The sequence below is a fragment of the Bacillus rossius genome, chromosome 1 (assembly GCF_032445375.1).
Source record: "Bacillus rossius redtenbacheri isolate Brsri chromosome 1, Brsri_v3, whole genome shotgun sequence".
Classification (NCBI taxonomy): Eukaryota; Metazoa; Arthropoda; class Insecta; order Phasmatodea; family Bacillidae; genus Bacillus; species Bacillus rossius.
Window position 1 is genome coordinate 188023284 of NC_086330.1, and position 27570 is coordinate 188050853.

The 27570-nt window shown below is 36.9% G+C and overlaps 1 protein-coding gene across 1 annotated transcript in view; it reads left to right on the top strand.

Moving 5' to 3' along the window:
• Positions 1-12855: 12855 nt before the first annotated feature.
• Positions 12856-27570, top strand: part of LOC134527154 (mitochondrial outer membrane protein SLC25A46-like) — a 253647-nt gene continuing 238932 nt past the window's right edge. The window contains exon 1 of the mRNA XM_063359548.1: positions 12856-13182. Within this exon, the coding sequence (XP_063215618.1) occupies positions 13032-13182 (151 nt within the window). The 5' untranslated portion in view covers positions 12856-13031. The remainder of the gene's footprint in view (positions 13183-27570) is intronic.

Genomic DNA, 27570 nt, shown 5'->3' on the forward strand with positions numbered 1-27570 from the left:
CGACCCCTTGGCAATAGTTGACATACTAATCTCCATAGTTCCGAACTGCCTGACACGACTCGAAGACTGTTGCCGATCTATTCCCCGCGTCACTGTCGTTAAGCCCGGAGGCCTCTATGCTCACTCGTTTCACTCGTCTTGGCGAGAGCTCGCGGCCGACACGTCTCTGCACCGCGGTTCTCCAGACGCGACTGCCTCCTCTGCTCCGCCGACCCCCTCCCAGCGCGCGTCTCGTGCAGCGCCTGACGTCCTCGTGGACGGGAACCCGCGACTTGTTCACCCCGTGCATATTAAAATACATGTTATTTACTCTTCTAATTTAAATTATACATGATGGATGATATTATAGTTATTACAATAAAAATTATGTCCTGCTGAAAAAAAAGAAAATATACATAAAAAACTACGTCGGAGGGACACTGGTTTATTGAAGGTGGCACCACTGGCTCCCGCACACGCCCGCGCACAGAAGAAGGCGGTGACGCGCCATAACGGCCTGTAGGAGCTAGGGTGGCCTCCGGGTCAACGTCAACATTAAATTTGGGGGAAATACAATATTTCAAAAATGTTACGTTGACGCCTTCTGCCTTCTGCCGAGGTGTTGTTATGGGTGTGGAGTTGCTTTTGGGCACCATCTAGCAATATTAGTTATGTGCTAGTGCGTACCCGAGACTCTTGACTCAGGGCGTGACGTCGCCACTTGGCCGGCAGGCAGTAAGGGTCGTTTCGACAGAGTTACCCCCAGCTGTTTTAGCCACCAGGGACGCTATGCTATGGACGTTGTAACAGATACACGGAGGCTCAATTTAAAGTGTTTTATTGTCAGGCACGCTATACATGTGCTGCGTCGTGCATGGCCTGCTTACTGGGAGCCGAGCTCTACAGGCCGCGTTTCTGATGGGTTGAAAACTCACGCAATTCCGGTAGAGATGGCTAGGGCGAAAGGCCGAGAGGCTCCGTGGGCGACTCGCGACTAGTCTCCTTGGACGGCAGTGATCAACTGCAATGGCTGTGACGTCCGCATGACTCCCCAGCCTCACTCCCGCGAAAACGTGTCGTGTGCAAAAGTAATCCCGGGCCATGCACTCTGCCTGATCGGGCTAAAGTCCAGAATTACAAATAAATTTAAACATAGCCATTACTCAATTAATATTGTTTTTAAGAGCACTGAAAGTTAATTTCAAAGTCCAGATAATCAGGTCACCTAACAGTACCCCCGTGGCCGACTTTCGCGCGGGCGACAGTCGATTAGGCAGGGGCAGCTTATGTTCGAGACATTGCACCACCCTGCACCCAGGTGCGTTCACGTCGCACACGCTCGGGGCGAGGCGGCGATGCGCCATAGCGGTCTGTGCGGATTCGAGGAGCACTAATGGTTGGCGTCAACGTGTTATGGGGTCAAAGGGTCAGAGTCTCTTGGCGTAGTGACGGTCTGTAATGGTGTAGGTGAAGCACCTTTATTGACTCAGTTTGCATGAGTCATTTTAGGCAGTCTCGGTTTTTCGCCAAAAGAGCCCGAAATCCTCCATGTTGGTTAGCTAAGTATTAGTAACGGTTCTTAAATTTCATTAAGATCTTCGGGGTATAGCATTGCTTTGAAGCTGTAGGTTCCAACAAGTCTTTGAGCGATAAAATACATAAACTTTCAAGTTATTTTCCACCAATAAGTTTTTTTTAAATTTACTATATAAAGAACATCAGAATTTAATTTGAAATAAAGCATAGTCTTAGTAGAAAACCACATAACACCACAAATTAACGATTAATTGTTAAAGCTGGAATAGTACCTTAGTAGCCATTGCAATTTGTTTTCTATTCATCTGTTCATGCGTATTTATGAAATTTTTAGACATGTGAGATTTTTTACAATGTTCTCCAGTATCAGTCGTGGTGAAAATTACGATTATTGTAATGTACTCGCGCAAAACAGAACAAGAGCACATAAAAGCTTCACCACCAAAAGTAGTACACATTAAATAATTGAAGCTATAGCAGCTCGTAAGATTCGTTTACCGTGCCCAAAAGTTTGAAATACTCCTCACTTACAAATAAGTGTAACTATGTTACACCGCGTACTGATACAAACATTTCCGGACCAATAACATTTTACGGTGTAATTATAATATTCTATTAAACTGTACTCCTCCCCCATGTATCCGGCATCCAGTTAACCGGAACTACAGTTATGAGGAAAACATCTGCTGACTCGTACAACTTCACAACACGATGCCCTCCTCCCTTTACTTTTTCTCCTCCATCAAACCCATAACACCCATTCACTTGCCTTTTATGGTAGACGCGGTAGTTGCTTACAGTGCTACACCTTATCTTTCAGGTCGCACGTCGACCTCGGCTGGCCGCTAGTGCTAGATAGTTAATTGGCAATGCAATTGTGCCGTATATATTTTGGACGTTTAGTATTTGTTTATACTGTCTTATGTGATGTCAGCAACAATTAACATTAATGGTGTCCAGGTGTAGCAATCCAAAAAAAAATATGTAATGACCAAAAAGAGTCCTGGATAGCCATTTTTAAATCCTCTGAAATCATGTTTTTAAGAGACGCCATATATAATTGCTATGATATGCTTAATTGATAAGTTTCCATTCACGTGTGACATTTCAAGAGTAGTACAGTTAGAGCACCCCTCAACCATAATTCCCACAAACGGAACTCCCGATATCCGCAACTAATTTTCCAAAAAAATTAAAACTGCAAAACATCTTCAAAACATTTCCGCACTGGAACGAGGCATTTTTGCTTTTGCCTGACTGTACATGTCTTGTAGGCGCGCGCGCGCACGTCTGTCAGAAAGCTAATTATAGCCTGTCTTTCCTGCGCATTGCGTAAATACACCGCTGGTTTTCGCGTCGGACGTGAACTACTATAAAGATGTTTATCCTATAAGTAGTTTTATTGATTCACTATGTAAAGTAAACGGAAAATTCCGGCCCGCCCGAGAGTATGTACACCGACTCCCATTATACACGCTGACACACGTGATACTTCCAATGTGTGATGCTTTCAGTTTGTAGACAATAATTTAGTGTACAAATATGTATTATGTAAATATTTATACTTTAATATATAGTTAAACAGTTTACATTTATCTGTATTTTCTATCTCTGTGTTTTTAAACAAGATGTTTGAAGTGTTATTCTTGTGTATGTGAAATGTAAACTGTGTGTGGCAGTGACTATACACTCTCCAGGAAGTGTGAATCACTAGCACGTCAACACAGAAGTAATACAACACTGCAGCTGTAGGCCTACTACCTCCCCCGAACCCTCTTCATCATCCTCTTCGCTCACGCACGCACCCACCCACAGAGATAAGAAACACCCGCTTGCCAGCTTGCTAGAACGAAGGTTATTCAACCAGCCCGGAGTTTACAACCCGGCACGTTTTGAAAACAGTACTTGTAGATCTACATATTTTTATTGTATGGTTTTATAACTATGGAAAATATTTACAGTACAACTTTGGCTATACATATAAGTTAATATGTGCAGCATGTAATGGCTTTTTTCTTTGCCTCCCTACCGCAACTCCCCTTACCCGGAATTTTCCCATAACCAGAATTGACCTCCCCCCAATGATTCCGGTTGAGGAGTGCTCTACTGTATTGCATAAGGCTGTGCGAACGTTCCAAATTTCGAACTCGAACCGAACTTTGAAATAGTTAGGTTCAATTTTGTGTCAATAAATTTGGGTTCGAGTTCGTTTTTTGTGATAACACTAGAACTTGTTAGTTTACACATTTTAATAATTCTAGAACCACGTTTTTTCGTATGCTCATGGCAAGGGCGCCCATATGGCAGTTTGTAGGGAGGGCCAGAATATGTGATAGATTTAAAGGGGGGGGGGCAGACCTTCAAAATTTGACAAACATTGTCAAAAATTACGCACAATTTGCCAAAAATCCTCAAAAACCCATACATTTTTACATCTTCCTGAAAGCTAGGGAAGGGGGGCCATGGCCCTACCCTGCCCATGGGTATGGGCGCCCTTGGCTCACGGTTCCAAGGATGGCATTCGTAAAATAGCTGCCTTTGTAAAATCGGGGCTGGTACATTTGCCGCCCCCCCCCCTTTTCGCCAATTTAATATCTTAGACTTGTCCAACTAAATATATTTGGTATTACTTGTGTGTATTTTGTCGTAATAAACAAAATATCATTAAATATTAACGACTATTACTGCAACGAGGAAAAAAAAACCTTCGGCCTCAGCGTGTGAACGTGGAATGCGTACTGGCCCGCCCGCCAGCCCGGCGCCGCGGACTGCCTCCCGCTGCGGCCGGTCTCGGAAGCCACAGTCTGTGCTGTGCGTTACAGCCTGACCATGCGTGGAATGAGGAAATTATGCCGCCTTTCACACTCAATGTTATTGTTCGAATTCAGTTTGAACTTAAAAATTGCAGGTTCGCACAGCCCTAGCTATTGTATATTCCAACGCTGAGGACACAGACGACACAGGCCGGGCGAGGTGTAGGTTGTTGCAGAGAAGTGTGTTGATGGCTTTGCAAAATTAAAATTTTCAAGTGACTGATTTGTTGAGTGTAACATCAATATTGTATATGTATCTATGCTCTCTTGTCATCTATGGTCCAATGCTGATGTTCTTTTTTTTAATGTTAGAATGTCTGTACTGAGAAGTGCCCGGTGTGACAGTATTAAATTAGGTGGAAAACCATTCGTAACTTTGATGACTGATATCCTAGAGTATAATTAACAGTGGTAGCAGAGCGTGGTTACTGCGGCTTCAATGCATTATGTTATCGCGAGAGAAATACTGTATAGTTCCATTTGCAGGAGAAAATTTTTCTGCTTCGGAATTTAGGGTCAAGAGTATATTGAGAGAAAATGGCGTGGCGAAGGCAATTGAAGATGATCGGTTTGCAGCGGATGACAAAAATCAAGCAGCCGAGGCTCGGGCACAAGCTATTTTGATAGCAGCTGTTGCGGATAGCCACTTAGAATATTTACGCAATGAAAACTCCACATTCGCCATGTTTAAAAACTTGGAGGACAATTTCAAGAAAAAAGGAGTGCGAAGTAAACTTTTCTTGCGCCGACAATTGAATACAATGAAATATAATGAACGAAATTCGCTCATGGAACATTTCGTACAAATGGAAGAAGTTTACTCCAAATTGAAAGACGCTGGTAGTGTACTGTCGGAAGAAGAAAAAGTAAACTATATTTTACTCTCAATGCCTAAATCCTATACAAGTATAGTCACTGCATTAGAGGTTATGGAAAACCTAACCATGAACTTGGTCAAGGATCGCCTCCTAGGGGAGGAGGAGAAACGGAAGAAAAGTGGAGGTGAAGAGAATGAAACTGGAGGTTATGCCTTTTTCTGCTATTCATGTGGAAAAAAGGGCCATAAACAATACCAGTGTCGTGTGAAGTTACGAGGATCAAGTTACAGAAGTCCAGATGCAGTACAACCGACAGAGGGGTCATCCCGAGGAGCGAAGCAAACAACAGGCAGAAATTACAGCAGCAACTACAGCTTCGGAAGAGCAACAAGTAAAGGCAGGTTCTCTGGCGCAAGAAGAGGTGGGCCGGCTAGATCATACATCGCAGAAGAAGATAGTGATTCAAGTCGAGTGGTGTTTTTGGCAGATGAGTTTAGAAATGAAAGTGAACAAAAGGAAGGTAGTAAAATTGTTTTTTGTGTTGATTCGGGAAGTTCAGTTCATATTGTGGGAGAGAAAGGGTTTTTTTCAGATTACATAGAGCTAAGTGCACCAAGACGAATATGTGCTGCTAAAAATGGAGTCGAATTGGAAGCTGTTGGTATTGGGAATGTAAAGGTATGTGGTTACAACTATAATAATGATCCAATTTATTGTACTATCACAAATGTGTATCATGTCCCTGAGGTCAGAAAAAACTTGCTGTCAGTTTCAAAATTGGAAGAAAAAGGTATGAAAGTGTTATTTGATAAGGGCTGTGTAAGGATTTTTTTGCACAACAAGTTGATCTTGTTTGGTTGTAAGCAAGGCTCACTATATACAGTTGAGATGATATTGGATGGTCCAGAGACAAACTATTCATGTACTCAAAAGGGGAATGTCAATGAAAATGAATCGGTTAATTTATGGCATAGACGCCTTGGGCACTTAGGATATTCAAATTTGAAACTGTTGTGGAAACATAATTTGGTTGATGGTTTAAATGATATAGCAAATGTAGATAGTTTCAACGCAATGTGTGAACCTTGTATCTTAGGGAAAATGTCTAAACTACCTTATAAAGGAAAATATGATAGGGCAGTCAAACCATTAGAAATAATCCATACTGATGTGTGTGGTCCTATTAGCCCAACATCTTGGGATGGATGTAATTACTTTGTTACATTCATTGATGATTACACACATTTTGTTGTAATTTACTTGATAAAAAATAAGAGTGAGGTACTGGAAAAATTCAAAGATTTTTTCTATTATGCAACCAAACATTTTGGTGCAGAGATCTTGAAATTGATATCTGACAATGGAGGAGAATATGCTAATCAAGAATTTAAAAGGTTTTGTAGTAGTAAGGGTATTAGGATGGTGTTCACTGTACCCTACAATCCCCAATTAAACGGAGTGGCAGAGAGGTTCAATAGAACCTTAGTTGACAAAGCAAGAACTTGCTTGGTTGAATCTACTTTGCCTAAAGATATGTGGGGAGAAGCGATTTATTTTGCAGCTCATGCCACAAATAGAAGTCCAACCTCAGTTCATAGCAAAACACCTTTTGAATTGTGGGAAGGTAAAAAACCTAACTTAAGTAAACTCAGGGTATTTGGTAGTAGTGCATTTAATCACATTCCAAAAGAAACACGATCAAAATTAGACCCTAAAGCACAGAAGTTAGTAATGGTTGGCTATGGCCAAAGAGGTTACCGCCTGTGGGATAAAGAGCAGAGGAAAATAACAATTGGAAGGAATGTGATATTTGATGAGAGTATACCTAACTTAGTACCAGAGACTAAAAAAACACAATCAGAAATTCATGAATTACCTAACAGGGACTGGACACATGTAGATAACGGCGTAGGTATGGATGTAAATAAAGAGGTTCAACAGAGTGAGGAACATACAGGTATGGACAAATCGAATGCAAGAGGTTTAGGAAAAAGGGCAGTAGTTAGACCCAAACGATTTGTCACTGATACGCGCCTGTATCAGGAACGGCAAACGAGTACACTTGAAAAGTATCAGAGACTTTAGTATCAGTTCAGAATTCAGCTGGAACAACACCACGGCCAATGAATACAGTACCCGATCGCAGATGACGGTCACTTGGGCGGAGCTTGTGAAAGGGGAGGGAGCAGGAACGACGAATAAGGGATAAAGAAGGGAAAGAATGTAGGGGAGGAAGCGCAGGGGAAGGCGTTGAAGCCTTGAAGGAGAGGCGCAAAGCGATATTGTTACAAGCAGGGCTGCCACTCATGGGTTTTTCCACCCAGATCTGGGTTTTTCCAATGGTGTTTGGGTTTCTGGGTTTTTAAATAATGAATTCCAACAATTCTAGGTTTTTTATAATTTTAATTATTTTTATACCTAAAACAATAATAAAGGTAGTAGCTACTGTATCTGTTGCAATATGAGTTTGATAAATGCAAACAAGTCTATGTGTTTCACACACAAAAATACATATAAACACAAAACTAGTTTTCAAGAAGCTAAGTCGAATATTAAATTAGACACATTCTTCAAAGAGGCTTGCAGAACACAAAACCAATGTAACAATTAACTTTCAAACCAATCTTGTAGAATCAGACTCTGAATAAAGACTAACGTACATGATGCAGTTTTATAAAAACAATTACCGGTTTAAAGGATGCAGTGATGGTGTTTGTTTTGTCATGTATATATTTGTAGGTTTTTTTTATGATATGTACTGGTCCAAGAATTACTTATACAGCCATTTTGCTGCAGTGTAATTTTCTTGTATTGGTTGTATTTAACCGTTTTCAGTCTTGTAAGGTAATTAATTGTTTTATATTAAAACCAGTTATGTTTATATTTTTGAATTAGTACGCAAACATTTTCAACGATAGCATTTTAGACGCATCTGGGTTTTTTACCCATGTGTCTGGGTTTTTTTGTAGGTTATCTAGGTTTTTCATGAATATCAGAGTGGCAGCCCTGGTTACAAGTCGTTTTGTTTATTCTCCTACTTCAAAGTACGCTCAGTGCACAGTGCGTGCACCGTTTTTGTTCAATAATAAAACTAATGAAAATTTAATATTAAAAAGTACATTAATACAAGATATAATATTTATATTTGTGCACCTAACAGCTATGAAAATGCAAATAAATTCTCAGTTGACACTAATAACAGATGTAATCAACATATGGACTTTCTTTTTTCGAAAACAATTAGTAACTAGTTTTTTTATACATTAAAAATGCACGATTTTATCAAAAATAAAAAATAAAAAACAGATAGGTACATTAGTGAGCATACTATATCAATGTTTACGTTTTAAATGTTTCTTCAGATTAGTCGATGATTTATAACTCAGTTTTTGTTTACACAAATTACAATTAGCAAACTCATTATTTTCCGTGAAAAAATTCCACACAAATGAAGTCTTTTTCGTGCACTTATCCATTCCTTATTTCACTATAAAGATACTAACTACAAAGCATGACAGCCCGCAACAATGTACATGGTGATACACGGCCAGGACGAACTGCAGTGAATGTTGAACTGATTGATACTGGCTGTATCAGGCGGGCATGAGAGTAACAGAGGTAGAGAATTACCGGGCGTGATAAATAATGTATCAGATTCTCCTTCCGGTCGCACGGTCTGCGTACGCGGAGCTTTGTTGCCTCCTGGGACCGTCTGATACAGAAATATCAGAGACTTGTACCTAGGTACATTACTGTATCAGTATCAGGTTGGGACTGATACCGAAAATTGCTGTCCCAACCCACCTCTAGATATAATTGATTCTTGGTTAACAAAAGCTGTTAATTGTCAAATAGTGTTAATTGTTTATATTCGATTTATTATTATTTACGCGACGTCATACTGTACGCGTACGTGTACGCAATAGACTCGTTTCGTTGCTGTAACATAATATAGCCTGTTATGCGGTATCAGAAGTAACGAGTAACATAACGATACAATAGTAACGAGTACTAATTGTTATAGTACTTAACGAATACATACGGGTACACTTTTTTTCGTTACCTTTACCACTCTACACCTATTTCAATTTAAAAACGTGGCTTCATGGTAGCGCGAAACAACAAAACAAGTAGTGACGACCTCCGACATGTGCGACATCTGTGATGTGTTACTGCAATGAACCTCTGTGTGTGGAGTGCCCGACATCTGTGTGTGGACACGTGAACTACGATATGTAAAAATCGTTCTTTATCTACCGATTATAAAGGTTACGGCGGAACAGATTTTTCAGCTGGAATTGCTTCTAAATGCATCCTGCTGTTTCTAACTCATGCACACATATGTGTTGTAAAATATTATTATTTTGTTTTCCATTTCAAATCAAATTATACTAGCATTCGTCTACTAAACTTCGCAGTTTTTAGGAATAATTAGTTAATAAAATAAGACGCATACTGAAATTTCGAGTAAGAACATTTTTAAGATCCATCCTTACTCTTTAAATAATATTTTGCCAAAATCCAATTTATGTCATGGTATTTACAGAATCTGCTCCGCCGCAAACGTCGATTTTGCTGCTCGGAACCACATGTATCAAGCACTCTTAATTAATCTGATTGGCAGATGGCTTTTAATAATTACGGTTAATTAATTTGTGTAAATTAAGTTTCAAAGTTCAGAGTCACACCAGAGACTGTTCGTCGCTTGCTGGCCGCTCCAGTGGCTAGTTACACATAAAAAACGGGGAGGTAATATTTACGCTAACACAACACTACAAATAATTAAGGCTGAAGGCCGCAAAGGAGACACTCAAAAACTTATTATGGCAAGTTCGCACGTGAGTGACTCGGGCACTCCTGCGTCGCACTTTCCTTGGGCGGGTTTTTTAAAAAATTAATATTGAAGTTACCATTAAATTATGTTAGATTGTGAATGAACTGGGGTCGATGTGTTTAATTAATTAGACACGGCCCTTGGTTCTACCTTGGTATAGGAGGCTCGCCTGACTCGGGTGGGCCATGGCTAGGTGTGCATTCCCTTAGCGGGACCGGATACTGGCGGGTGCAGGTCGGGCTTTAGGTGGCCTTCGGCCGGACGACGTAACCCCCACAAGAAAGCTTGTTTTAAATTTGTGTGTAGGTATATAAATAAAATATATTGGTTTGCTATACATTTTAATCTTCAAGCATCATTCTTTCAAATGTAATTTTAAATCCAGTAAATGTTTTTGATCTAACAAGGAGAGTGTCCGAGTCCACAGATTTGGCTTAAACTATGTGAGTAGAAGCAGGTAGGTGCCCCTTTCAACATCATAAAATATCTCCACTAGTGGTCCATAGGAAGTGAGAAAATGCTATTTTAAGATTTTAAAGTAGAGTTTGATATATATTTTTTCACTGTTTGTTAAGTGAGCGGCATGGACTGTGGTTACGTACATAGTCTGGCAATCTGCCTGCTGGAATTCGATACTCACAAGTACTGATTTTTTAAAAATGTATTATTTACTTATTTTGTAATTATACTTTTAATTACAGAAACTAATTATATTCAAGCAGTTAGATTTTATAATTGTGTGAGGTTTTGATTAAAATCACAAACCATGCCCTACAGTAAATACAATTCAAAACTGTATATTAAAAACATTTCCTGTTTAAAGTATTAACTAACTTAATTACAGCAAAGTTTACTAGATTGAATTTATATTTATTTAAAAAATATTTAATTCTCCTTTTTAATTGTTATACAGGTTGTCCACAAAAAACCTTTACAACTTCAAACCTAAATAAAAAAATAACGTGACAAGGTATCTGAATGGGGTTTGTGGCATTGTGATCAGAATTTCTCAAAGATTTTATGTGATTTTTTCTGGTTGTTGCTGTTGTGAATGGTTACTGACATCCAAACATCACAGAAGATGGCTACACCCCAAGAGAAAGCGCAATGTTCATCGAAACAAAATCAGATACACAGGTGCAACGGAACTTTAGGACCAAATATGCTAGAGAACCTCCTTCACGACCCACAATTCGTGAGTGGCACAAAAAATTAATGGAGACAGAGAGTGTTCTGCAGCAAAAAGGCAGTGGTTGGCCAAGTACACGTGCGGGAGACATTGAACATGTTCGTGAGGCCTTTGTCCGGAGATTCGTACCGCCGCGAGACAATTGGAGTTACCTCGTTTGACTGTTCACAAAGTTCTTCACAAAAACCTGAGACTGTACGCTTACAAAGTGCAGTTGTTACAAGCTCTTCAGCCATCGGATGGACCACGCCGCAAGGCTTTCGCTACAGATATGCTGGATTGAATGGACGTGGAGGAAGATTTTCTTGAACGCTTTCTGTTCACTGACGAGGCAACATTTCATGTGTCAGGTCTACTAAACAGGCACAATGTGAGGATATGGGGATCTGAAAACCCACATGCCTCCAGAGCACTTGTGCACGATAGCCCAAAAGTTAACGTGTGGTGCGGGCTAATGAGCACCCGAATAATTGGGCCATTCTTCTTCGCCGAAAAAACAATCACAGCCAATGTCTATCTCGATATGCTTACTGAATTTGCTGTCAAACAGCTGGATGGAATTCAACATCATGTCATCCTTCAGCAAGGATGAGGCACCACCTCACTGGGGAATGGCAGTTCTTGCCTATCTCAATGAAAAATTTCCTAACAGGTGGATCGGAAGAGATGTTTCGATACCGTGGCCACCTCGTTTGCCTGATATAACCCCACTTGATTTCTTTCTTTGGGGATATGTTAAGGATCGAGTGTACCATACAAATGTTCCCAACATCGATGAGCTGAAGTGGAGGATCGTGCAAGCTGTAGCCTCCATTGATGCAGGACTTCTTGAGCGAACGTGGAAGGAAATCGGGTATAGGCTTGATGTGCTGTGCGCAACTAATGGCGCACATATTGAGATTTATTGACTGAATAACTAGACTAAATTCACATAAAAACTTGGAGAGATTCTGATCACAATGCCACAAACCCCATTCAGATACCTTGTCACATTATTTTTTTTTATTTAGGTTTGAGTTGTAAAGGTTTTTTGTGGACAACCTGTATATTGCGAAAACAATAATAAAAATGAAAAAGTACCAGTGGGTATCAAACCCGAACCACCAGATTGCCAGGCCATGCATTTGACCTCTGCATCACACATCTGACTTGACAATAATTTAAATATATTTCTAAATACTTTTAAAATCTTATTGATTTTTTCTCGTTTCCTAGGGCCCACTTATGCGAGAAGTTGCAAGGGGTACCTAACTGCATCTACTCACATTTTAAACCAAATCGGTGAGCCCCGACTCGGACCCTCCAGTTAGTAAGATTTCAACTCTATAAAGTTTCCTGATTTTGCAGAGTGCCATTTTTTAAAAATTGGTTCTTTATTTATCTATATAAACGAGACAAAAAAAAATTGAAGGTTTTAAGCTGTAACCTTCACTACAGCCAAGTGCAATACAAGAGCGAGACATTCTCTCCAACACTTCCACTTAACTAACAAATGTGGAAACATATGAAGGCATTGGTACAGATTAGATATTTACCAAGCACTCAAACAAATTAAATATAAGTAAGTTGAGAAAAAAATTCAAAAATTGAGATGGAATTAGGAATAATTACATATTTTATACGAACGATTATTTTACACATTGAGAATGATGGGTTCCTAGCGCCATTAGTTTGCAGACCACCATGAGATTCACTATGCGGACGAGCTACGCCAAGGCAATGTATATGAATTGCTACATCTATTATGGTCATATGACCATGGGCTTGCGTTACAAAAATAAAAACAAATACTATTGAGAAAATGTCCCTGCCGTGGTAGATTAAGTATAATATAATTTGAATTTTCTTTTGAAGAGGGCTTAATGGCTGGATTGGAGAGATGTTATGTTCGTCCTCACGATGGTGAAGTGTTGCCTAGCAGTCTTCACAATAGACACATGGTAGGACGAACTATTGATTTTCCGGATACAAACAATGCAACTACTGAAGTTGAAACTACCGCCTATGATGACGGTAAGTAAAATTATAAAATAGTGTATATTATGCGCGTTTTGCAATGATGCGAGAACGTAATTATATGGAAACAAATCAAGGATCGGATCGTTTTTGGTCTTCCAATTTCAAAGTGCACTGAAAACCAGTACACAGTCCCAGGGGCTCAACTCAGGACCGCAATGTGGACCGAAAATTTAGTATGACTTAAGCAGAAAAGAAAAAGAAAATCGGTAAATATGTAGTGTACGGATTAGCGCCAAAAAAAAATTGTACAAATATAAAATAACTTTCATTATATGCTCTTTTACGTCCTCTTTTCATAACCGCCTGCGGAGATAAGAAATTCCAAATACTTTAGGAGATATTGAATTTTTTAATTTTCATATTTGGGCAATATTTGTTAAAAAAAAAATTAAAATTCCAAAAATACCTTTATTCTGTGCTCTTTAACTTCCTCTTTTCATTAAATCCGACGGAGATCAGAAATTCCAAATACTTTAGGAGATATGGAATTTTTTATTTTTCATGCTGTGCACTGATGCGGCGTTAACCGGGAAGCCTACGATTCACTCATCCTTCTGGACATACCCGAATACTCACGTTGGCAAGCCTTCTTTTCTTAAAATTAGGAAGAAGTAATTAAAATTACTTTAAAACATTGTGGATGGTTGGTTATATTAGGTAAGTATAGCTACATTAAAAAAAAACTGTAAAATCATTTTATGGTTGCTTAGCAAATAACTTTTTAATATGTAGCTATCCAGCGCTAGGAAACCATTTACATTATTTACAGTATTTTTAATGTAGCTATCCTAACCAAATCAACCATCCACAATGTTTTAAAGTATTGATAATGTAGTTTTCATGAGTTGCATATTTATTTACATTAAACAAAAAAAAAAACCGAAGATGCACGATTGGGCGTTTGCCTCTCGTCTGTTGAAAGAAGGCTTGCCAACGTGAGTATTCGGGTATGTCCAGAAAAAATGAGTGAATCGTAGGCTTCCCGCGTTCACCATTGTTACTTGTTTACAAGTATGTTTTTTTTTTGTTCGCGACGTAGTTGAACGACTACATCACGTAAAAAGAAAATTACGTGAGTTCCTACTGTTCATCCTTTTTCCCGGTTTGTTAGGTCAGGTCAGCTACATTATAAATACTTTAAAACTAAACAACCATTAAAATTAATTTTTATTATTTTTAATGTCCGTTCAGTTTCAAAGTATTTATACTGTAGCTGACCTGACCTAATCTACCTTTGTCCCGTTTTGTTAGGTCAGGTCAGTTACATTATAAATACTTAAAACTATACAAGTAAAGTTAATTGATATTATTTTTAATTTCCATTTATTTTGAAGTATTTATAATGTAACTAACCTTACCTAATGGAAAATTTCTGTTATTTAGGCATTCACGCGCACACGGCAAAATGTAAAATGGCTTGGTTTGAATAATTACACAGGGCTTGTATTGCAAAATAAGAACGGCAATATCTCCAAAAGTAACTGGAATTTTTTATCTCCGCAGGCGGTTATGAAAAGAGGACGTAAAAGAGCATATAATGAAAGTGTTTAGATCATAAATGGTGTTAATATTCTTATGTCGCGGCTTTTCCGGAATCAAAGTAAAATTCTGAAAATACTTTTTTCAAACATTAGAAAAGGTCTTGTATTTAACCAGAAAACTGTTGATAAATTCCTACTGGTTTTTGAGAGACCATTTTTGCGTACATAAGGGTCAAGATCCATTGCATCTGTCTTGTCACCCATCCGTCTGCTATTCCTCCCGTCTGTCCGTCAACAAGCAGATCTATTCATAATGATCCGCATGTCCGTCTTAATATTTTTATACTGGGATGCTGCCAACAACTATTTAGGCCAATATTTTCAAGGAAATTTCTCTTGTAAAGATTTACCGGTTTGACGATCATGTACGCTAAGCACTTATAAATGATCAAAGGGTCATTCCATATCAAATCAGCACAGGGTTGTTACCACTCACCACCTCCGGCTAGCTCAAAATTAGGTGATGAGTAAACATACAAGTTGGTAGCAGGTCACAAAGTAATTAATATGCAATGTTTGATGTATTACCTGTTTTTTTTTATTCATGTAAAAATCACAATATTATTCGCACAAGAGAACAAAAAAAAATTAAAACAGTACATCGAGAAAAGATAAAACACGGAGCCAAGAACGACCGCGGTTTGCTCGGCCTAGTGTTCAAACAACGACCGCCCGGCACGGCGCTCGGACAATGATTAAATTACAGCCTTCCTTCCTTTTGTGTGGGCAGTGTCCTGGGCTCGCTGGCGTAATTTTCAGCCAATCACGGCGCATGATAACAGAAACTTCCATGAAATTCTTACTTTTGTTCCCACGAGACAGCAATTTTCTCTCTCTCACACTCCTGTGACAGTGACTCAAACGCCTAGCGTTTGAAACACAGCCTCGGTCGTGGAAATAATGAAGGATAATTACGTCAGCATTCCTTCCCACACAAAGAAGAAAGCAAAAAAAAATACTGGAAAAATAAATTTATGAATTATAAAAATAAAAACAAAAAAAAGCAAACCCGGTCAATTATGTTCACAATAACTTCTGAAAGGAAAAACTTTACATCTAATCTAAAATATGACAAAAAATTTATAACAAATTATTTTTACTGGATTGCATGGGGAAGGCTATAATCTGGTTTGTTACATTACCCCTCCAACTGAGAAGTTACAAATGCACAAAAAAAAAAATTAGAAGAATCTGTTCAAACCGAACCTCTGAAGCCCCTCCATAAATCATAAACATTTCACTGCACCAAATAACAATTCCTTCAAATGTGGGTGACACCCAAAATTTATCTTCCCTGCCACTTAGATAAAATTCTCAAAACTCACAAATTCTACTTTAAACTGTCATGGGTTTACTCAACATGCTCAAATGAATTTAAAAACAATCTCTAAAAAAATCTTCAACAAACAAGTTGACACAATTCGACAGTCATGGCATGACAAACACTTCATTATGATACAGTCCTACACTTCTCTACTTCAAAAAACAAATTACGTGAACACATGACCTTCCTTAGGTTTCAAACTATATCTCCCCTTTCAGCAGCAACACATATATTAATTAACATTGATGAGGGGTGGGAGCGACCAAGGAGAAGGGACGCACCCTTTCAAAAAAAACATATTTAAAATTAACCTTCTGGCCCCCCAGCTGCCTCACAAACACTACCCAAAAACATTTGCTACTTATTTAGGGCAATACAAAAAATTCGCCTAAACTCTGGCTATCATGAACACAATACTACTTCTGTAGCTTAAAAACACGATCACTGTTTTTTCATTAAGGTATAAGTGTTACATTTCATACCTTTAATATAGGATGCGACACTCTGTCATTTAATTCAAATTAACATTTTCCATTAAACATGTGTGGCACTTTAATTTAAAATATTAAACCTTTTCAAAATTCTATCATTTTTCGAAAACATAACTCATACATACTTATAATTTTCATTCAACACCTTTCCATGACACAACATTAATACAAACAAAACATTACCCTAGTGCAATGAAATTATCACAATGAAAAGCATTTCTTCAAACAATATTTAGTACCAGTCTACAAGAGAATTTATACATATAGTATCATTGTTAGTTTCAAAACAACAGAAAAACATTCACCTTAACAAAACCTTAATATAGTTATTTATCTTCAAAATTTATGTGTATAGCCTTCCATCTTTTTAAAAACCTTGTAAAAAATGCTATTAAGTATTTACCTTAAAAATTTGCTGTCATAAATCTTATGTACATACATTCGTATATTACATTATAACAAATCTTCAAAAAATACAAAAACCCTATAAAATACAAAGTGTACATAATTCAAAGTATCAAAAAAAATTCTGAAAACATTATACGGTAAAATGACAAAAAAATTTAAAAATTTAAAAATCAAACACAACAAAACTATATTTGACTCCACCCCTCCATCTAGGCAGTGGATCAAACAAGTCTACACACACTGTTTCCAGAGGTTACATCACCGCTGTACATTTCTCATTCATTACTTCTGTCTGTGCACATAAAAAGCAATTGTTTACATTCTTGGCTGCAGTTCGGTATACATTTTTCAACCCACCAAACCCCTGAACATGTTTCACAGTTTTTCTCACTCCATGGTATCCAGATTCCACATGGATCAGTGTGCAAATTTCAGTTTGTAAACTATTAGGTACGCACAACACACATATAGGCACATTACTGTTTAGGTTTTAAAAAATATGTCCTTTTATCACAAAATTTCCTTTTATTACTTCTCTGCAATCTGCAGAACTCAATTCCTTGATTACATCCTCGGCAACTTCATCCTTAATTTTTTCCGAGAACGCTTTTATCTCAGTCTCTACTTCTGTCATCTGTTTACACAAACTCGTGATCCCATGTGCATCACCTCTTATTTTACTAAATTTTTCCTCCACATTATCCATAGGTACGTTCCCTGTTCACCTCATCTCGAAACTTTTCAAATGTGTTTCCAATGTTTATGTTTTCATGTACCTCATGCCCAACAAATTTAATATTTTCTTTTAACACTATTACTTCCCTTTCACAAGTTTCTAAATTATCTTGTGCCCTTTCCACTTGTGATTCAAAGCTCTCGAAACCCTTTATGCACATGTGGAAATTTGATTGCTGACATTAGTCTGCACATGTTTAATTTCAGTTTTCTCTTTTACAAATTCCTGTTGTTTATGTTTGAAAATTTCATCCCTTGCATCATTATGTCATGTCATGTTTCCTGTTGCCTCTGTGCAATTTGTTGTTGTATGGCAGTTAACATTTGCATCTGTTCGGAACCCTCCATAACCACACTTAGAATAGGCCCTGCAGGATGTTCCATCTTACCAGACATTTCCTGGGGACCTGGAAAATCCTGGTTAATTAATTCTGTGTTAAAATTTCACTGGTCTTCAAGATTTTCTGCAAAATTTTCCGAGTTCTCTGAAAAATCCAGAAATTCTTCCCCACTGTCCAGACTACTCATTTTTACACTTAACTGAAACCAAATAAAGCGATTTCTACCTAACCAGTGTTAAAAAAAAAAAAAGTTTTTAAATTACGACCTTAATTGATGTGCCGTGATTGGTGCTCTGTCTCACATAGTCTCACAATGCAACGATCTCGAAGTTCTGCGTAGTTCCGCGATGTGGAGCTCTCGAAGTTATGCTGCGTACTGGACACCCTGGGTTTCGCAGCTTCTGTCTCCCATGGTTTTCACAACGTGTAGACAATGCACTAGTTCAAACAGTCAGTCGGTAAACAGCCAATGGTTGATGGATGGGTACATACCTTGAAGTTCTGACGTATTTTTTGATCGCAGGGCGTGTAGAAGTCCGTGCCAGCCACATGTTGGGCCGCCAAATGTTACCACTCACCACCTCCAGCTAGCTTAAAATTAGGTGATGAGTGAACATACAGGTTAGTAGCAGGTCACAAAGTAATTTATATGCAATGTTCAATGTATTACCTGTTTTTCTTTTATTCTAGTAAAAATCACAATATATGTAGCACAGCAGAACACAAAAAAAAAATTTTAATCTGTACATCCAGAAAGGAGAAAACATGTAGACTCTTCTAACGAAATACATTTTATTGCCCGGATAAGTTCCGGGCTTCGACGGCTGGACAAAACCCTTTGTCGCCTCGCGTGTGAAGCAAAGCCTCGGTCATGGAAATTGTAATGTTGCAGAACCCTGCCCTCCTAATTAAATAATTTTCTTTTTAAACTTCTTTTTGTATAGGTAAATGTAAATAAGTCAATGTTTTTAGAGTGGTGTGTATGTTATGAGACAGTATAATCAGACGCTATGGCTATTAATATAGGTTATTTTCGCTTGCTATGTGTTTTAAGAAGGTATTTTGTATTTTAACAGACGTTTTTAATCATTACTATTTTTTATGAAATTATTCACAAATGAGCCGCTGTACTAGATTTTTGCATGTTTAGGCCTACTTTTTCAGGTTATTTCTAAATGATTTTTATTTTTGTAAAGTAATTTGTATTATGATTGCTGTTCTTAAATTTTATTAACGTATTGTAATATAATTATAAATCACGGGACTGTGTCTGGGCTGGTGTGATGGTTAGGAAGAGAGGCATGAGAGGCCTGTAAGTGGGAGTGAGAAAGGAACAGTGCTTCCCCGCCAACCGAGATAAAGACGGTAATTCCCCTCCTGCATGGGAACCGAGTGATAACTGCTGTCTCACGGTGTGGGAGAGAGAAAGAGAATGGAAGTCCCCGATTTCGATGTAAAATTGAAAAGAGACTGATCAAGGGAAGCCCAGAGTTCTGTGTGTAAAAGGTTTTTTCATGTATTGTAACTCGTTCTGTGATTGGCTAATATCTGTAGAGTGAATGAAGCGTGCGTGTGATTGGTCGGTGAGGTCAGGTGACTTCTCCTCCCTGCGTGGAGAAGAGAGTGGCCAGACTTCACCAGTCGTCTGTCGAGCGCTGCCACAGTAGGTCGCGTTCGGTGGCTTCTCACTAAATTATAATGTAATTTACGAAGTGATAATTTCACGTTGGTGGTCGGAGCCAGGCCGAATATTAAAACAACCTAATTTTCTTTTTCTTTTTTTTTGTTTCGGGTATAACTTAATTAGAAATTGCGGCCACCTTCGTCGGCAGTTGGCTCGGGGCGGAATTCGTTTTCGCTGGGTGCGGCCCTGTTCCAGGTCGCACCATCTTCGTGTACTTGCAGTAAAACATTACTGAAGGACTTAATCAACGTTATTATTTTATTATTAAATCTCATCAAGCGAACTGAGGGCAGTTTTCGACGGGCAGATATATGTGTGGAACGAGTGAATGAACTATTGCAAGTGTTTGGATTCGTCGGAGCATTCTGTTTAGAAAAATAAAAATAATAAAAAACAACAAAAATTACAATCAGCGTTGAACTGTTTATTTTGTATATAACGAACCGTTATAAAATAACGAAGGAGAATTATGTCAGCATGCCTTCCCACTCAAAGAAGCCAGCAAAAAAAAACAACTAGGAAAAAAACTTATGTATTTTTAAAATAAATACAATAAACCGGAAGGATTACGTTCACAATAACTTCTGAAAGGAAAAACTTTACATCTAACCTGAAATATGACAAAAAATGTATAACAAATTATTGTTGCTGGATTGCATGTGGTTTTACAGGGTATAAACCTGACCACCTCAGAATAGAATGAACTTTGGTATTAAGTTTGTCCTCATAGAGATTAAGAAAAATACAATTTTTTTTCCTTCAAATATCTCAAACGGTTTCAAAATTATGGCTATGTAAAGTTTCCCAAAATCCACTAAAAGTATAACCAACATATTTTGAGATCACCATAGCTTTTCTCCTATTGAGCTATAGAGATGGGAGTGGTGTCATTTCACTCAGCTTTAAATATGTACTCTTTATTTTTATGTACAACACAACATACTTTGTTATAAAAAGTATTTTTAAGAAATCACATACAAAATTTTAATTTTAATTTTCTCAAAAAGTGCATTTTTGAAAATTTTAAAAAAGTTGCTATAAATAGTTTGTACTTTTGGTAATTTATTCTCAAAATTTCAAATTGAGAGGCTAATAGTTTCATAGTTAAATAAGAATTTAAAATAATTTTATAAGTTTTTGTTTCAGTTTAATACTATAAACCCTACGTTATTTAATTTATTTATAATGGTGATTATTACCATAATTAAGTAGGTATGTACTTAAGAAGGTTGCCTCTAAGACAATTTAGTTATTTACGAAATAATATATTCTTTTTAGTTAAGTTGGGAATAGTTTTTGTAACTTACTTACTTTATACCTAATGCATTTTATTTGAAAATGTAAAGAGACACTCATCAATAACAATCAGCAGAGTCTGTTCTAGATGATTCTTCAAGTTGTGACTTGAAAGATACTAATAGTGGTTAGGTCTGTTGATTGTTTCATGAGCTGACAAGAGCCTCACAGTCAAGTTGAGACAGTCTCACTCTCAGTTCTCTCTTCTGTCTGTGTTATATTGTTTAGTCTGCATCTGCAGTTGGTTTGAGTAGGATGTCAGTACATAATGTAGGTGTTTAAGAGTGAACAATTTTTTGTGCTCAAATAAGTTAAAATACAAGTTCTTTTAATTCCTTAAAAGTATTTTTATATTTAATGAGTGTTTACAAGAATATTATTTTTTAAATTTATTGAAGCTCTTTGAAAAACACAATGAAAATACAATAAGCTAGGACCTTATATGATGTTAGTGAGATGGTCTTTATCATCTTGGATGTTAAGTACCTGAAATACCTAAAGAAGCCAAAATTTGTGAATTTTGTAGGAAAAAATTGAAAAATTTAAAGGTAGACAATACTAATACACCTGGCCCCTCTGGTCTGTCTTGTTCTCCAATCAAAACTAGTGAGGAATACAGTTCTCAGCCAAATGACCCATCCTTTTCATTAGATCCAAAAATTGTAATTGAACAAATGAATACTTCAATAGTTGAACTAGCAGAGTCTCCTAATAATGTTAAGAAAATTCACTGTAAGCTAATGCTTCTACAGAGAAAGTAAAAAAGATAAACTCTGCATTGAAATGTAAACTTTTTTTAGCAGCTGAAGATTCATCTAGTGATGATGAGAATCTAGGGTGGTATTTATATTCACGTCTTGAGCAATTCCTTCGTCAAGAAATTCTTATATGCATTCTTATTTAACATTTGTGTGCCATAGAGGTTGCTTGAGATGATCTCAAGTGATCGTAAACAAGACAATCTTGATGAAGACCATCTTATGGTAGTCCCATATTTCTTATTTCTGAGAGGGCATTCTCCTGTCTCATAGTCGTTGCTTGAGAACACCATCGTAGATGCATGTTTCATAGTCACTGAGACCGTGCTTAAGAACACAAATAAGATCGTCTTTGCCAAGACCAATGCAGGCATGTCTCAAGCAATTGCTTGTTCTGATCGCAATGTAGAAAATGGCGGATTCTCGTGAACCTCGTATTTTTAAACTTAAATAAATCCTATATGAAGTGCTGAAGCAATTTTATATGTATTTTAAATGAGTTTAGTGTTTGTTTGTGACCAGTGGTTACATTTTCAAGTGCTAAACAGACACGTTTATTTACATATCAATCACAGAACGAGTACAATGGATGTGGAAAACGATGTGTTTAATGATGGTTGATGGTACATATCACAATCAGAAAATTTAATTCTACGTGACACCCAGAATACATTAAAAATAATTTAACAAAAAGTGGCATTACTCTGTCCATAAACATAATTTTCCACAAGTTTCGTTAGAAGTTTGGTAGTGCAATGGTTAGGGAGTTGGGTTTCAAACCCATGCATAGAGAAACTAATATAAATGTGGTTCAAATCCTGGCACTGACAGTAATTTTTTTTTATAGTTACAGTTAATGAAAAATTCAAATATAGCTTAAGAGAAATTTTATTAGATTATTTTTTTTAAATCTAATTGTTATAATATATTTAAATACATAGCTCAGTTTATTGATTTGGTTATTTCATACGCAGTAGGCTTTGAGACATATTTTACTTATAATAAGATTAAATTATAGAATCACAAGTAACTTGAACAAGAAAAATTAACCTATTATATGAGGAAATTAATGTCTTATATTATTGATGAACAAACAAACACTTTATAAAGGGTTTTACAAAATTTTAAGTTCCTTACCATGTAGCCTTATCAGATTCGTTCAAACTTATTGTTATAATTCTAAACATATACATTTTTCTTAGTTAAATTAAAAATTTTCTTTTACTGTGTAGTTAAATCTGATATTTTTATTAAACTAACATTTACTGTACCTTATCCTGAAGCTGAAGCAGAGTGACATTTTCTCAACAAAAAAAAGTTTTTCACTACCTGAAATATTTTTTTATAATTCTGTAAAGACAAGTAGCTTTTAAACAAGTAGTAATTCAGTATTAACAGTTCTGAAGATGCTAACTTAATTTTATTATTTTTTAAAAGGGTATTATTAAATCGTTAGATACACAATTTCTTAATGTTAAACTTACACAGGAAAGATAAAAGTCTATAAAGTTCTTAATTTCATTCATCTCAAGTGACACAATTTGAGATGTACTAGAAGGTGTGCATATTTGTGGTCGCAAAACATCAATTTTTCCATGTGTGATTCAAGAGTATTATAACAATAAACAATTTCCTCACATCACCGTACAAACGCACTTCGAATGTAGTGATATATACTCACTAAATCTTGTTACTATAAATAGCCTCAAATTCTGGGGTTTCAGGGCCGGTTTTATGACCTCCGGATAAAGTTCCGGCTAAAATTTAACCGCAGGCTAGCTCTTATTTCGGTTTTATGACTCCCTGTTAACGTCTACCTTCCAGTTAAAGTTCCGGCTAACCTAGCGGGTGGATGAACCGACCGCTAGCTGCTTAACCGGAGGCTAAGCAACAGAAAATAAAATGGCGATGTATCAGGCGAGGTTAGTTGTTGTTAGTGATGATGACTATTTGAGGAATTCTATTGAATATTTGCAGGATGCGATGGAATAATTTATTACTAAATGTAAAATGCTTCGCATTCGTCAAAGTTTTAATAAAAATTACATGGCATGAAAGTGTAGTCACGCTTTTCTATTCTCGTCGAGTCGTGTATTATTATTTGACTTAAATTGATCACGAAGTAGGTACATAAACGTATGCTATGTATATAAACTTAAATGTTCCTGCTTAAGAATATGTGTAAATAAGTGAATTTTAAAATTGCAAAACGAGGGTTATTATTACCGGTAGGTACCTATAAAATGCGTGTTTTCGTGGAAGTTGTATCTGTGAATTTTTATTCGTAATACAGTGGACATATGCCGGGAATGAAATGCACTTCATACGACTTCAGACTTAGTTATAATTCAATGAATACAATTGAATGTGAAAATAAATGTTACCCAATTATCCCTTCCCTATCTTACAAACCATTAGGTACTTATTATCTACCTGCCACGCAAGTGCAAAACGAAAACAGCACTGGAATAATTCTGTTTACCGTATCCAATTTTATCCCTTGATCCTATCGGCATGACCCTTTATATGTTGGTCTTGTTTTACATTATACTTGCTGTTTTAATTTAGAATGTTGAAAAATCCTGTACACAACACAAAATACCTAACATATCACGATGCAAACAAATTATGCCAGGTCTTGTAAAAATATATTTCTTTCGTATACATTTTACAATCATAATTATTTCCCCAGTGAATATATCTAGGATCTCTCGACCTACTAAATTAAAACAGCAAGCATCCTATACCACAAACTAATTCCATCAGGATCGGATTAATTTGGATACGTGATACGAAACTATTAGTACAAAAATGAAACCTACACCAGTGAAATGAAAATCGACAAGTATTTTCCCGAAACGGGGTCTATATTATTTGATTATGAAATAAATTTATGAAAGAAATACGTGTTCTCTAGCAAAAATGTCATCCCTATTTATTTGTTGGTATAGAATTACTTCGTTAGTTTTGGCTTAATATATAACCTAACAAAATCATGAGTTTCAATACAAGAGTAAAGTTGAAAAAACACGGTTTTGAATCGTAAATTGTAATTTTATGGTTTAATACAAAGCAGGTTTGACGTCAAAGTAGTTTTTGGTTAATTTAATTATATCTGTTGCAAGATAAAGTTCGCGGCATATTTCTTTACTGCAGCTGTAAACATTCCGAATCACAATACAAACAAACAGCTGACTAACATTCTACCAGAAAAAATAACTGTCTTGCAACAAAAGTTACCAAATTCTGTTTTATTTCATTACCAACACACCCATTATTACACCACACGCTTCGTCAGGTTCCGGTTAGCCAACCGCAGGCTAAGTATGGGTCATAATACACCCCTCGTTCGTTAACCGGAGGCTAGCCTTACCTGGAGGCTAGCTAACCTGAGGATTTAGCCGGAGGTCATAATATTGGCCCTCAGTGCTTGGTGTGAATAGTACCAGAATATTTAACGAAAACAGTTCAATCGTCAAAGTTTGTGTATGCTCGTGTCTTTTCGGCTGTCTCAAGTAAGTGCTTCGTCAAGCCGTAAGTACGGCAAACAAGCTCTTGCTTGAGCATGTAGTCTTCATGAAGCTCGTCTTGTTCGCGGACTATGAAACATGGAGATTGAAATCACTGCCTTGAGAAACATGACCGTCTTCGTCAAGACGGCCTCAAGACTTTGCTCAAGATGTGACTATAAATACCAGCCCTAGAGGAGTTAGTTTTACAAAACCTCAAAGAAAAGTTTTCTTCATCAACAAATAGAGTTAAGAAGTTAATGATACTTACATGTCTCCTAGAGAAATGGGGCATTAGGAAAATAATGCTTGAATTTAATGCACAAAATTATATGGTGAGACAGGCAAAAAAAAATATTAAAAGAAAAGGTTATTTTGGAAAGCCCTAACTCAAAGCCTGGAAAACCTCTTTCAAAAGCTATTGTCGATATCGTTAAGTCATTTTATTTAAGTAATGATATAAGCAGAATAATGCCCCGTATTAAGGACTGTTTGACTGTTGTCAATTCAAATGGAATTATAACAAAAATGTCAAAACGACTAATATTGTGTAATCTGAAGGAAGCTTATTTATTGTTTAAGGAAAGATTCTCAGATATTACAAGGGGAGTTTCAAAATTTGCCGAGCTGAGACCAAACCATTGCATACTGGCAGGCCAAAGTGGTACACGTTCAGTCTGTGTATGCACAATCCACCAGAACTTGAAGTTAATGACAGAAAATATGAAATTAGGAGCATTGACAAATAGACAACTAAATACTTATTAACACTGTTTGGCAAAAATTCTGTGTAATCCACCAAACATTAATTGCTATACAAGTGAATGTTCAGAATGCCCAGGTGTTGCCCCAATTCACAAAATCATTGACGAGGCTTTTGAAGAAAATCTTAAAGAAAATGTCACTTATCGTCAGTGGGTGTCTGTTGATTGTTGTAGTATCCAAACTTTACAGAAATCTAATGAGAATTTTATAAATATTTTCTGTGACAAAATTGACCATTTTGAAAAATCATGATTTTATTCCAAAGCAGCAGTCATCATTCATTAATGACAAAAAAAATCAAAGTGTCTGAGTTTTTAGTAAACCTATATAACTCTTAATACTATAATATTGTCGTTCAGGACGAAGCTCAAAGTTTCCACTGGGCAAGTGATCATGTGACAATACATCCATTTGTGATTTATTACACAGAGAATAATAAACTTAAGCATTTAGGTTTTGTTGTAATTTTACCATGTTTGGATCATAATTCTGTTTCTGTGTATACATTCCAGAAAAATTGTTTGAATTCATGACAACAAAGTTACAATCAGTGCCAAAAAAGATTTTTTATTACTCAGATGGATGTGCTGCACGATATAAAAATAAGAAAAACTTTTATCAACTATGATATCATAAGCAAGACTTTGGTGTAGAGGCAGAATGGCATTTTTCCGCTACTGGAAAAGGACCATGTGATGGAGTTGGGGGCTCAGTGAAGAGACTTGCTGCAAGAGCAAGCCTACAACGTTCATGTGACGACCAAATTTTAACACCTATCCAACTTTATGAATGGGCAGTTGAAAATTTATCTGGAATTAATTTCACCTTCTCCACACAAGATGAGTATGTTGAGTCTGAGAAATTTCTGAATAACAGTTTCAGCCAACCAGTAACTATTAAGGGAACACAGCAATATCATGCTTATATGCCTGTAAATTCAAGTGCATCAAAGATATGTGTAAAAATAATATTCTCTGAAGATACAATAGAGGAAACAGTGTCCATCCGAAAATGCCCTGAAAAACTACAAATGACAGAAGTTAGTGGATATATAACCACTGTATATGACCAAAAGTGGTGGCTGGCATATGTTGTAACAACCCAGATTATAGCCTTCCCCATGCAAATCCAGTCATAATAATTTGTTTTAAATTGTTGTCATATCTCAGGTTAGGTCAGGGTTTGGTAACCTGCGGCTCTTTAGTTCCATACGCAATAATGATTTATTTTATGAAAAAAATAATTAAAAAATAGTTCTGAATTGATTAACGAGGATTAGGCACCATTTCTATCTCTCAGCCACTTGTACTCGCTTTTCACCTCACCCCTCCCCCGTGACACGCGTCGTCACTGTCGTCAGTCCGTCGGAAGCTCTGGAATGACGCTGTGGTCGGATGTTTCTATGTAGGTTTTAATTTGCTTTCGATGCAAGACAGTTTGGCGTCTTCACCAGTGCTTTGGCTGTGACGTATAGTTTTTTGTTTCAAGTAGAAGAGTTAGAAGTGAATTATCTTCTCAAAGGTATGTATG